This window comes from Ammodytes marinus (assembly GCF_949987685.1).
Source record: "Ammodytes marinus genome assembly, chromosome: 8".
Taxonomy (NCBI): Eukaryota; Metazoa; Chordata; class Actinopteri; order Uranoscopiformes; family Ammodytidae; genus Ammodytes; species Ammodytes marinus.
The window spans coordinates 5,689,452-5,703,534 of NC_137212.1; the positions used below are offsets into that span (position 1 = coordinate 5,689,452).

At 41.6% G+C, this 14,083-nt stretch overlaps 1 protein-coding gene across 1 annotated transcript in view; it reads right to left on the reverse strand.

Moving 5' to 3' along the window:
- Positions 1–300: 300 nt before the first annotated feature.
- ror1 (receptor tyrosine kinase-like orphan receptor 1) overlaps positions 301–14,083 on the reverse strand; it is a 170,676-nt gene continuing 156,893 nt past the window's right edge. Inside the window, exons 6-12 of the mRNA XM_080032410.1 lie at positions 13,203–13,520; positions 12,611–12,856; positions 11,855–12,069; positions 7,961–8,140; positions 6,228–6,455; positions 5,280–5,644; positions 301–4,769 (exon numbers count right to left, since the gene is read on the reverse strand). Coding sequence (XP_079888536.1) covers positions 4,043–4,769; positions 5,280–5,644; positions 6,228–6,455; positions 7,961–8,140; positions 11,855–12,069; positions 12,611–12,856; positions 13,203–13,520 — 2,279 coding nt within the window. The 3' untranslated portion in view covers positions 301–4,042. The remainder of the gene's footprint in view (positions 4,770–5,279; positions 5,645–6,227; positions 6,456–7,960; positions 8,141–11,854; positions 12,070–12,610; positions 12,857–13,202; positions 13,521–14,083) is intronic.

Genomic DNA, 14,083 nt, shown 5'->3' on the forward strand with positions numbered 1-14,083 from the left:
CTTATATTATTTCCAGCTGTTTTGAAGTCTTAACTTACACACACTAAGCAGCTAAAGGGCACCACCACCTGTTGAACCAAAGGCATTACAATTATGATAGAAAAAAATACAGAGATTATGATTTGGTGACACCTAGTGGATTCCCACGGCTACTACAGCTCTCACCACCAAGCCAGAGCTACACATGAATGGTCTTATTGACTCCCAGGTTAACCAAACAACATGTTTTAATGAATGATTTTGCAATACAAAACATCTGTGCAAAAAAATGTTCAGACAAAAATACAAAGACAAGGCCTCTCTTGGTCAAAAGGATAAGCGTGTAAACCCTTCTGTGTACACTGTTATTGAAATATGCATTTATTTGTATTTTAAAAATGGATTTTTGAATAAACCAAAAATAGGCAGAATAATGTTATTTTTTTTCAAATCGCCAAATACAAAAATACCTAGACTTGATTAAGATTCACAGTCGTGTTAACAAGTGGTTTTTGCACTGCTATATTAGAACACACACATCCTTTTTAACATGCTGAAGGCCACGTGTACAAACTCAGATACCAAGGTAGCTCCAATCGCGTCAGAGAAAAACAATATAAGATAGAAGAAAGGGGGAAAAGACAGCAATGAAAAGTAAAACTCAAATTTTACATTCAAATAATTAAAATAATCTTGGATGGACTAGATTTGACATAAGGAGGAAAAAAAAACTCTTCCCAAAGTTGGAAACAAGATCTTCTCCCTTCATTTAGCTGATGGCGGACAATCAGCTTCTGTTGACCATGGAGGGTTTTTAAATAAATTATCGCGGGGTGAATTCAGCTAATGTAAATCTGATTTGTCTGAATCTGATTAGCATCTATGGTGAACTGTAGCAGCCGCTTTTCTTGCAGTTACATCAGCCAGTAGCCACGATTTGAAAGGGTCAAGGGGTTTACACTTTAAAGGCAGATATAACAAAGTACAGTCCTGTTTATCTACATTTTAAATTGTACCATTAAAATAATAAAGGCAACAAGGCTAACCCTGCATCTTCACTGTTCACATCCACAGTGAAATGCTAACAGCCTACCCATGTGTAATGCTTGGTGTGTGCTTGGTAGTTGATTGATAGAACCATAGTCTGTCAACAACAGCAGAGTGCACCACATACTGTATGTACAGCCTTTACAACCATTCAAAACCAATGATTGTCTTCTACACAAGTACTGAAGTGAATTGTCAAAGAAGAATCGCTAAGTTCTGTTACTGCAGCAAAATTACACTAAAACCTCTTAAGAAATATTGGAAGGATTTATTTTGTTCTTTGTCTTTTAAAAACCTGCACTTGCCCTGGTTGGGATGGCTTACATGTCAGACAGTACAGCTGGCACCGAGTGTGTACTGATACCATGCCATTGCATTCACGTATCCTTATTTAGTTCAAACATTCAACTGTGATCAGGCAAAGATTGGGTTGAATTGTAATCACATCAAAATGTACTATGATTCATATAGGAGTCATTGTTCATGTACATCGCTGTGACCTTACAAAATTAAAAAAAAATATTGATCTATTTAGCCTTGTGTATTTGAAACTGGATTTGCTTTGACTACTTTCAGTCCTGCATGTCCTGAATGATTTCATGCACAACAAATGCTGAAAAATAAGAAAAGGAAATGACATTAGGATTTTAAAAATTTTAGACCAGAAGCCACAGAAATGGCACCATTGTAAAATTATTGAGAAATACAATTTGTTGACTTTTTCCAACTTTATAAAATTCTGTTCCTTGAAAGTTGTTTTTAAGTGCCTAAATGGACTGGCCCCACAAGCAATGTTTCAGATCTTTAAAAAGACTGACAACTGCCGGACAATGACAAGGAGTATAACCAAACAAAACTGTAAAGTTCGAAGATGCAGGACAACATTTGGCCAATTATGTCTCTCAGTGCAAGGTACACACCTATGGAATTCTCTACCATCAGAGATTAAATCCCAAACAGAACTAAAGAGTTTTAGTGTGAAAGTTAAACAGTGGCTCAAGCAGCAGCAGAAATGTGAACATTAACGTCTCTCAAGTTATTTTAATAGAGCACTTTACTAATGTTTAATGCTAAATTTAATTATGTTTTAATCTGAAATGTATAACTACAGCTGTGTGTATTGACTCATGGTACCTATTAATTGTATTATTCACTGTATCTCTATCACTGCATTTATTGTATTTAGTATCTTTGATTGTATTTTAAAGCCTGACCCAGGGACAAAGACTGCAAATTAGCTGAAGCTAGACGTCTTATATGCATCACATTTTCCCATTTTTTTGTGGCAATGTTGTATGTATTGTCCCTGTCAAATAACATTTTATTATTATTATTATTACTAGCCCTTTGAATAAAACCTTTAAAGTTCCTTCAAATTCACATAGAAAACGCTCCCATAGTGTCCAAGGTACAATCAGTGTTCTTTTGAGAGGGTGAAATTCTAGCTTACATCACCGACAGTAAATTGACCCCAGTAACCCTTGTGGTGGTGAATAATAATATGGATCGTTTGCCCTGAGACCAGGTTTAGTTTAGTGTAGTGGGAGATTGTCAATGATACTAGTGATGTGTTAATTCAGTTGTAGGCCTGTAGAGGGCCCTCTGATGCCAGCTTTTGAAACATAAGCCTTTTCTATGACAGGAAATAATGAAGGGAGAATGAAAGCATGTTGAAGAAGGTTTTGTCCAAACTAGCCTGGAGTCAAGAAAGACCCACATAACCTCGGCTGTTGTGGGAGGAGCCAGCGGATATGAACAGCCAATAAGAGTGTTCGGTAGGTTGTGGATGCCGGAATTTGTTGAGATTCTGCAGCCCACCAACGGCACACGGCCAATCATATACTCTCAGTAATGTATGTGTGGGCCAATCATCCTTTGCGGTCAAAAATAAGGTTAAAAATCCAACTGCATTTTGATCGGTGCGCCACAGATTTTCAGGACTCGAGCTGAGAAATTCTGGCAACGTCCATATTGCATATTGTGTACTCAGATTATCTCCAAAGGAAAGTGCTCCTAGCTTCCTTGTTCCTCAGCCTTGGAAGCTGTGCACTGAGATTTGAAAAAGGCAAAGAGGTACGTGTCCATCTGTGATGCAAAAGTATCCGATGGTCAAGTGGAAGTTGCACAAAAAAAAAACATTCTGGTGTCATTTTCTGAAGGGTCGTGAAGGGTGTGAAAAGGATGATGCACTCTGTCAGATCTTGAGTATTTTATCCAACCTGTAGAACATCTTGTTGAGTTCAAGATGGTGTTTCATAGCCATTCGTTCATAGGCTGCAGTAAATGAAATCCAAAAAGGCATGGCATGTCACCAGTACACCTTATAAACTGGTGTAGGCTATTGGTGGTCTTGGTTAACTTTTCGTTGGTTCAGTCTCCTGTTGCCCTCTTTGTCAGCTTTCTAAAATGCAGTTTCTTCTACTGTACAATCAAATGTACAGCACATTTTGTTCTGTTTTAAAATGTCCATAACAAGCTGGAAAGCACCTTAAGGTCACGGTCTCGAATGCCAGTGTCTCCTTCACATCCCGCATTATAACCGTCAGTCGACCCGGGCCGGATGGACTTGCACCTTTGAATTTTGAATATTTCTTCCATAATCATATATATTTTGAATATATATCTTTGTATTTCATTTAATTCCATTCATTCATTCAGGACTTATGCACCGTATTTACACAGAGGTTAAAAATAACAACACAAAGATTTTTTTTTCAAACCATGGTAGTAAGTACACTTGCTTCAAACAATAAGGCATTAAAAAGTCACGACAGCTGTGTGTATATATACGTGTGTGTGTAACTGCGGCAGTGTTTATTTTTTTGCACACCTAGATCTGCGTACAGGTACAGGCCATTTTCTTCTGTCAGGTCTCCATGCCAACAAAGTACAGTTCTTTAGACTGGGGGGCCCCCATTAGAAAAGACTTAAAAAACTTGTCAAATTTGGGTCCCGAAACTTGAAAATTTGGGTCCCGAGCACAAAAAGAGTGTAAGTTATCCTTCTATCTATCTATTTACAGGTCTGCCGTGATGACTGAATCGTTGTACATAGACTCAGCCACGAGTAGCGCCGACGTTTGGGACGGATGGTCCATTTGTCCCATCCCCTTCTGGCAAATTTGTCCGTACATGGTCACCTGCCCTCCCCCGCTCCCCGGCATAATGCAGTGGGAAAGCAGCGGCGTATTGGCATCATGGTTGGAGCCCGTAGTGGAAGGCACTCCGCTAACGTGACCCGTGCTAGTAGAGCCGCTAGCGCTACTCGGGGAACGGCTCTTGGGAGGGGGCAGGTGGTGCTGGATGACCCTAGTGGGGGGGACGGGGGCGGTGAAGTGTGCCGGGAACGCAGCGTATCCTTGGGGGATGGGGTATCCGTTCACTGGGATGAAGCGCTGGTGCTGCTGGTGGCTCTGGTGCATAGCCATGGGCGCCCAGGCTTGCATCTGAGCCATCTGGCCCGGGGTAGGGAGGGCCTGGGCTGGGTAGAGGTAGCCGGCCGGAGCGTAGCGTTGCTGCTGCTGCTGCTGCTGCTGCTGCTGTGGAGGGCTGCTGAGGTTGCTAATGGGGCTAGCGCTTAGCGAGGTGGTCTGCGTGGTGGCGTTGCCCCCGCCTCCGGAGGGCGTGCTGGAGCTGGCGTGGGACGACAGCCCCTCCCAGGCCCGCAGACGAGCGTGGATGTCCTTGAAGCGTACGCGCCGCCCCGGGCCCTCCTGCCAGCATTCAGTCATCAAGCCGTAAAACCTGAGAAACAACAGAGAAAGTTTGTGATAGGGCAATGGGAAGAGTTTATTTCAAGGTTTTCATTTAAAAGTAAAGTGTGTAATAATGTGTATTTTGGCGTCCTCTAGTGGGGAAAGTTCTAGATTGCAAGGCTAACCCAACGTTCGGAGGATTTATAGAAGCGTTGGTCTTCAAGGACAAAAAGCTATAGTTACTAAAGATGACATCATCCACCACTGCCTCAAGTCTTTCCACAATATCAAGTGATGAGGTGAAGATGTATTTAGTCATTTATTCTATAAGAACTTCTTCTTGGTTTGTCGGACAACCACTACATATAAAGGCATAAGGCCGTTAAAAGCCTACAATTGAGATATACCAAAATATGTAACACACTCATTTGACACCAAAGCTTATGCGACACGTATTTTGGATTCCTCTGTATGACTGGCACAAATGGCAGTATTGACAAATAAAGTTACTTGACCTGACTTAACTTATTCTGACCAGCAAACATAAACTTGCACATACCTTGGCGGACAGTCCTCGGGGCAGGGCAGCAGCTGTCTCTTTCTCACCATCTCCATGACTTCTTGGTTGGAGAAGCCGTAGTAAGGCTGCAGACCGTAGCTGAAGATCTCCCACAGCACCACTCCAAACGACCAGATGTCCGAGTCCGTGGTGAACTTTCCGTAGGAGATTGCCTCGGGGGGCATCCAGCGAATGGGCAGCAGGGTTTTGGGCTGGAGGCAGAAGTAGTCGGAGGAGTAGATCTCTCTGGAGAGACCCAGGTCTGAGATCTTAACGTGGAGCTGCTCGCCCACTAGAATGTTCCGAGCCGCCAGGTCTTTGTGGACGTAGAAGTGGCTCGCCAAGTACTCCATACCAGCTGTCACCTATAGGTTTGGTTAGCAGAGAGTTAACAGTTATTATAAATATTTAAGGAATCAAAAACTAAAATCTAGATATTCAATATAGGCAGAAATACATTTTATTTTTTCATTTATACAATATATTAGTGTTTTGGGTTTTTGGGATATCTTTTTTTAATTTTATAAATAAGAAATATACTATGTACAGGTCCCAAAAAAGCATGTTCAGCATGTTTTTAAGAAGAAAATGTATCAGAAATCAGAACCACAATTGAACAAATCCTTCTGTAAAAACACAATAACAATAATGCTAAGAATGATAACGGAAAGTGAAGTCGATGTACTGTAAGTGCTTCGGAAGTTGAATTTTTTGGCTCAGAATATTGAAAATAAACTAATTTTGAGATAATGGCCGATAAAGATGGTTGTATAGGAAAAAAATACAGACGCAAACAGACAGGGTTTAGTAAAAAAGTTACCTAAATGTGCATTTTGGACCTTATCTTTATACTAGAATGAAAAAACACATTTTATGGAAACACCCAATAATCTCAAAAGTATCCAGTGCTTGAAAGAACACTTGTTTTGCCTGCCGTTCATATCCCACCTGTATGGCCATGTGCAGAAAGTCTCCGTGGTCCAGACTGGACTTGACGGTTCCGTCCTCGTCGCTGCTGCAGCCGACGTCAGAGTGCGGCGAGCGCATGATGAGGAACTCGTGGAGGTCTCCCTGAGGAAGGAACTCATAGAGCAGACAGACGGGCTGCTCCTGGCTCACCATGCCCAGCAGACACACCACGTTAGGGTGCTGCAGCTCCGTCAGCACCGCAGCCTCCTGGGAGTGGGAATAAGAAAAGTATAAGAGTTCATTCCAAGCTAAAAGAAAGATGATAGCTTTATATTTAAGAATGATTTTTATGGCAAAATATTTTTAATATGGTCATGTGAGGCTGACACCGATACAGGTTAAAGCCCCTGTAAAAAGTAAAGCAAAATCCTTTAACTATGTAATGTGGGGAGTTAGTTGCATGATAGTAAAGCATCTGAAAAGAGATAAGGCATATGTATCAATCCAAATGAAAGATATTGTCATTTAAGTTTGACAAACTTTACAGAATTTTGGCTCTGGTTCTTTGGACACAATACATTTCTTGAACCAATCACGGCAGTTCTCTGCCTGATCGTTCTTTAAAAGAACCACTGACTGTTGCCATGAAGACCGTTTATTATGCCCGTGTCCACACAGTCCTCTCAAACGATCTAAACAGTAGAAAAGCTGCTCTTTTAGCTAGGTTTTATCATATTTATAAGCATTTATTTTCAATCAGATTTTTGCTAAAGCTTATTGAGACACCAAACTTCGATATCGTATATTGATTTGTACTATTTTAGACTGGGTTTTCAGATACTTTAAGTCTATTTTCCGAGGAAAGTCGGCCATGTTTCAAACTCTAAAGACAGATTGCTGGTGTGTCACTTCAAAGGCTGTGGCAGTTCAGGTCTGCTTCATTCTCTCAGCATGGGAAGGGAGGACTGTGTTTTTGTATGAGTCATTTGTTTCTATCCTCCCTGACATCTAAATGTATCTGGACAGTCAACCCGAGGTTACAGTTTATTCCTGGACCTATTTCAAGTGAATGAATGTGCTGTTCACAGAGTTCTAGTCAAACACAGTCTGCCATCACCCACCACGTTTACCTTCTGTGAAAATATAACAAAGTCATGGCTCGAGTGTTGTGGGAAGAGACACAGAATTTCCACTGTCAGAAAAATATCCCCTTGTAGTTTAAAACAGTGGATCATTCTAGAACCACGTTTAATTTGAGCTTTGCATACACAATGCCAGTAAGACACATGTCTTATACAAATTACTTAGTATTTGGCCTTAAAGCTATAGTGCGTAACTTCTGTCGCCCCGATGATGAATTCTGTGTAATTACAACAACAACACTATCAGCGCATCTACATGAGGTAAGCCTTAGGTGATTATGCATGGATTTTATTCTTCTGCTGTATATGTCCATGTTTTTTCTTAGCAGTAGAATCAACAACTGAGATATTTTGTGGGCACTTCTTGAGCTTCTGCACCAGTGTTGGGGGGTCGACACCAGTTTGTAAACGCTGCCATACTGAGAAATACAGAGAGAGTTTTGTGGAGCTGATAGGCTTCATCAACTTTGTGTCAACTCATTTGGCGATGGTTTGAATGTAGCGGACCTTCATTTATGTGAAAAAGTTACACACTATAGCTTACAGGGAACAATGGTGACATTTTTTTAACTTGTGCAAAATTGGAAGAGGTAAACTTAAAGCTTTGAAAGGCATAGACCCAGTCCATACCTGCTGGAAGTCTCCCCACTGCTGGACATTGGACACATCCTTCAGGGTCTTTATGGCGACTAGCTGAGCCTGGTCCATGCCCGGCACGTACAGGTGGCCTTTGTAGATCTTCCCCAGGGAGCATTCTCCAAGCTCCTCCATGAAGCGCACAGCAGACAGGGGAAGCTCTTTGGCCTTACTCTGTGGAGAGAAGAGAGAAATACATTTAATATAGTTGTTTGAATTGAAGTTAACTTTATATTAGTCAATTAACACAAGGCACATTCAAATTTGTCTTTTCGCATATCCCCTCTCAAGTTACCACACTTCAGAGGGGATCAGAGCACAGGGTCAGCCATAGTACAGCGCCCATGGAGCAGTTTGGGGTTAAGTGTCTTGCTCAAGGACACATTGGTAGAGATGGTGGGCACCGTAAATACAATACCAGCAACTAGTTTTACTACTAACACCCTCCTCTCCGGCACTGGGGATCGAACCAGCAACCTCATGGTTACTGGTCAGCCCCTCTTCCTCTAGGCCATCCATTCTACCACCCAGTTCAATTGAATAGAGAAAGAGTGAGATCAGAGGGTAGAGACAGATGCGACAGAAAAAATTACATCATTATTTTCTTTTGTTAGGCCAGCACTCTTTTCCTCAACCCTGTTAGCCTTGTATGGAAAAGTAAAACGTCTAATTTGATGCAGGCGAACTGCCTAATATAACACCAGTGTATATATGTGTCTTGGGTTATGAGAAAATAAATAAAAAGTATAGCCCAGAGGATTGATAATTGTCATAATCAGACTCAGTCCATTACATCAGCTCTTAACGACTCCTTTCAAGCCTTTGGAGAGCGATATGGGAAAACATTGTGAAATCTGGCAAAACGTACGCATTGTTTAAAAATGTCATTTAATTTGACGGCTTAGCAGATTTTAGGAGGGGTAAGAAATTAAGAGTCTTGCCAGTAAAGCTGTGGAATCTGCTGCATGAATAACAGAGGAAAGGAGTAATAGAGTTCTGTTTGCAAGGGGAGCCATTGCTGCCTTTTTAGTCTTTTTGGAGATGGGAGGTTTGTTTGTACAGCTAAATCCATCAGGACTGAGCTCAACTGTGTTAAAGCAGGGTCACAACTTTAACACCCCATTTAGCCCTCTCCCAATACAGATAGGTTTATTTAATAATGATCATTTTAGTCAGAAACCAGGTTAAAAAGATTGTATCAGTGTATATTTATTTCAAACACTGCAAAACAACAATAAATAGTATATAGAAAATGTTCTTTTACAGAAACAGCAATTGCTTTAAAAAAAAACTCCCTTCCTTTGTGTGTGTGTGTGTGTGTGTGAGTGTGTATGTGTGTGTGTGTGTGTGTGTGTGTGTGTGTGTGTGGTTGTTTATCCTCGACAGGTTCAGCTAAGGTTTCATATTTTTTTTAGAACCATCCAGGTGATCTTAGAAAGAGAGGCAGTGGGGATTTTTTGTGCCACTGTATATGTGTGCATTTGTGTTTGTGCGTGTGTGTGTGTGAGTGTGTGTGTGTGTGTGTGTGTGTGTGTGTGTGTGTGTGACTGCATTTGCAGATAAAAGGTGAGGAGAGGTTGGCAGGCGTTTTTTAGATTCCAGGAACTCTGAGATGAATAATGAAATTCCTCAGTGAGCGGGAGCGAAACACACACAGGCCTGTATGATCTCTGAGGGGGGTGGTGTGTGTGTGTGTGTGTGTGTGTGTGTGTGTGTGTGCGTGCGTGTGTGTGTGTGTGTGTGTGTGTGGCGAGTGTGGAGGCCTGCAGATGTTATGAGACACACATATGTTTTCAGTTATGGGTTTGTTTCACCCCTTCTTTCTTCCCCACACCCAAAACCTCAGATCCTCCTTGCACCACAAGCAGGTTTGTGAGTGTGTGTGTGTGTGTGTGTGTGTGTGTGTGTGTGTGTGTGTGTGTGTGTGTGTGTGTGTGTGTGTGTGTGTGTGTGTGTGTGTGTGTGTGTGTGTGAGTCTAAATGGATTGTCACAGTGGCCCCTGGGTGACCCTGCTGCAGCAAAGCCTCCTGGGTAGCAGCCTAACGCTAAACCCCCGGAGACAACGTTGTAAATTGGACAACAGAAAGACTTCACTTGGTCGTAATACATTTAACTTATTGTCATCAAATTGGTTGAAAAAAGTTGGAAATCCCATGAGAAAAGCAACTACTTTACCTAAATTGGCATGTAGGTTAAATAATTTAGCTACCTGATTTGAAAAAATAAAGATTTTGCTTTTGAAATCTTAAAATGGATGGATCCATATTTCAGGCCACTGTATTATTCCATAACGTCATGGTTGTCTCTCTATAATACTTCCTTTGATCATAACTTTGACTCTTTGCAGATAAAAGGAATTCACCAAAACACAGCAAGAAGCGACTCCCTGTTTAGCCCAGTGAAACATTGGTTCCATAGCAGAGAAAACTAAATAAACCCAACAGATATTAATGCCTTCTGACTCATCGGTGACATTTTGCGGTTCAGCTGTTGATGGTAATATTATATGCGTTATACCTTGAGCATGGGCTTAGCTTTGTACAGGCGAGAGAGAGAGACACGCTGTCTAGATAACCCTCCACCACCTTAACCACCACCCGCAAAATGATGTGGAAAAACATAAACAGACATGATATGACTGAGTGTGCAACCCTGAAAGAAACATGATACAGATCCCGATGCGAGCTACGTGTCAGTGGGCAAAGCAGAGGGCTTGATGATCTACATTTCAAAGAGGTTTCCTTAAAGCCCCCCGTAAACCCAAATCCACGAAATCCTCCTTTGTCATTTGAGGGGTTAGTGGCAAGATAGTAAAGCATCTGAAAAGAGTTATAGGCATATTTATCAATCCAAGTGAAAAGATATTTGGCATTTAAATTTGATAACCTTTACAGAAATTAAGTTTAGATGAGGCGGGTTATGCTCTGGTTATTATTACAGGATAAGTATTTTCAACCAATCACAGGAGTTCCCTGCCTGAACATTCTATAAAAACAATGACTGTTGCCATGGAGACAGTTGGACATGGCCACGCCCACACAGTTTTGTCAAATGGTCTAGAGTCAGTAAAACAAGCTGTATTTTAACTAGGTTCTATAATATGTATGAACATGTATTTATATTGAGGCACCCAGCTTTGATATCATAGATTGAAGGATAAAGAAAAAAGGGTTCCGGAGATCTTGAGGGATGGAGAGAGAGACAGAAGAGGAGAAACAAAGAGAGATGGATGAAGTGAGAGAGAGAGAGAGAGACACACAGAGAGAGCGAGAGAAAGAGAGAAGTGGAAAAAGAGTCAGCGGGAGAGAAATAAACACGGAGGAAAAAAGAGCTGCAGTCGGACATTCCTGGACCTGCTGAGCTCTGATGATAGAGATCTGAAGCTTTGCCTGGGACAGGTCATTTACACACACACACACACACACACACACACACACACACACACACACACACACACACACACACACACACACACACACACACACACACACACAGCAACGTATCGACACACAGAGGTCTTTGCCAGTGTTTTGACTCCGTCCTCAGTCTGCTCCTATGACTTAAAAAGACAAACACAGCAAAGGAACCCCGGTCTACATTCACCACAGGAGAGTCCTGTAATGCTGTGGGAGTGGATAAACGTGTGTGTTTCTTGCAGCGACACGGCAGTTCTATAAGCAGTACAAGTTTATACGTTTTAGTTTGTGTTTGTATTATTTTAACATGTTCAATACATTTACAAACAAAAATAAAAACATATTTTCATTGGACATGGACGTCTGTACACTTCAGTTTAGTCTAACTTCTTCCTTGTGTTGTGGAAAGATGGACAGAGAGGGGAGAGCTTGTCAAAAAATGAAAAAAATTACAGAAAATAATAATTCTACCTTTGGCTTGTAAGCAGTAGTGAGCATGGACATTTCCACGTTCTGCCCTCTGACTGGTTTGGGCGGTCGGGGGGCGGGAGGCTGGGAGGACTTCTGGTTGTTACGACACACACAGATGAAGAAGAAGAGCAGAGCGATGGCTAATGGGATCGCTACGCTGGGAACCAGGATGTACAGGATCTCCATGTTGCTGCCGCCAGACTTGTCTTTATAGTCTGTAGGGATGGATGGACAGAGAGGATGATATAAGACATAAGCATAGGTTCATGTAGGACTCAATCAATCAATCAATATCCATTTAACCAGGTACAATTCATTGAGATTAAAATCTTTTTTCCAAGACTTCTTGACTGGTCAAGAGTCAGAAAAATAGCATGGGATTTTACATAATGGGACATTTTGACAGCAGATCAAGGTTACCAAAAATATGTTAAATATTCTCCTCATTATACTATGTTTCAGTTAAAGTTGCTACAAGGAGCTTTCCACTGTTGTTGATTCTAGCAGCACCTTTGCTTTGGACAAAAGCAGTAGAGCTGTTATGACGAATAGCATAGTTTTCGCTGATGGTCTCGTTTGCGGTTACAGGTCATTTATGATCATCAGAGGAAAAATGAGACCGTTTCATAAACATTTAAAAGTTCCTCGTAGGAAGTTTAAATAGAAAAAATGTATTACCACACTTTTGTACATTGGACCAAATATCTCACAGCCTTGCACAATTAAAACCTCATTAGACATATTCCATTCCCTCACCACAGATGGGAATGTCACAGAGCTCCATGCGGACCCCCTCGTCCAGCGTGAAGCACCAGGGCGCCTCGTGCTTGTTTCCTGGGTTGCGGCAGTAGGAGTGTCCCCCGTTGAGCTCCAGGTAGCGCACGGCCAGGTAGGTGTGGCTGTGAGGGTACTGGGAGTTCCACGGCTGGCATTGGCGGCCGGACTTGGTCACACTCACCGTCCCTCTGTAGTCAGACCCGCTGCTGTTGTAGCATTTGTGATCTGGGGGAATTAGGGGTTTGTATTAGGATAACATTATAGTGGTGTTCCTTAATTGCCAGATGTCGTGTTAAATCTAAAATGTGGCTTCAAAAAACCTTTTGAAAAATCTAATTAAAAACAAAATTTTTTAGTTGCTAACATTTTTTAGAGAGTAATTTTTCAAGCGAAAACACTACTTTGCCAATGTGCACAATCTAATTGCTAATAAAGTTGATTTTGATATGGGAGCATATTTGGACTCACCAATAAGCCGAAACCGCTCTTGTTAGCAGTTACAATGGACACTTTCTTATAGCAGTGGTATTCATCAGAAAATCATGCAACCATCACGTTAACATACACTTACTCTTGTTAATGGGCTCAGCCATGGGTATGCCTATCCTCAGACAGTTGGCTGCCTCTGGACTATCAAACACAGCCAGGTCTTCACAGTTGGGCAGCTTGAGTCTCTTCAGGATGATGGGGTTGGAGCGCGCGATGATGTATTCCGTCTTACACAGGTCGTTCTCCAAGATCTCACACTCGTCCTTACACAGGTCGCGAGGTTTGTCCGCCCCGGAGCTGCGGTCACACGTGGGGAATGCAAAGTGACAGAGAGACGGGATGGCAAACTGGGAGCAACGGTCGGAGAGATGGTTGGACGTCCCGATCATGGTGAAGGCAGCTAGAAAGAGGTGAGACAAAAGTTGCATGTTAATTTCATCTATTTGTTTTGAACATCATAATGTCTGTATGTAATCTGTATTAAAGGTGGAGTCAGCGATTCTGGAAACTACTTCTTGTCAAAATCTCTTTTAGTCAAAATCTGTTAATATCTGCTACCTGTCCATACTTTGTGTTCACTTTTTTTTTTTTTAATCCAGTGTTTATACACAGCCCAAGTTCTGTGACCTGATATGTAAACAAAATTCTATGTAAACACCCACCGTAGCAAGCAACATGCCCGTTTACAGAGCCTAGGATTTGTATTAACACTGGATTTATTCTCAGCGCACACACAGAGCGGACTGGTAGCTGATTATGAGGAAACATTTATTATTTAACATTTTTGTCAAATTATTTTGACAAGCATTTTCCAGAATCGCTGACTGCACCTTTAATATTTTTAGTGAATGTTTGAGAGATAAGACATTGAATAAAAAATACCACCATTTATTCTTCCATTGACTCTCTTATACTCACCAAAAGACATGAAAAACACAAGGGGTTCAAACTTAACCCCGTACT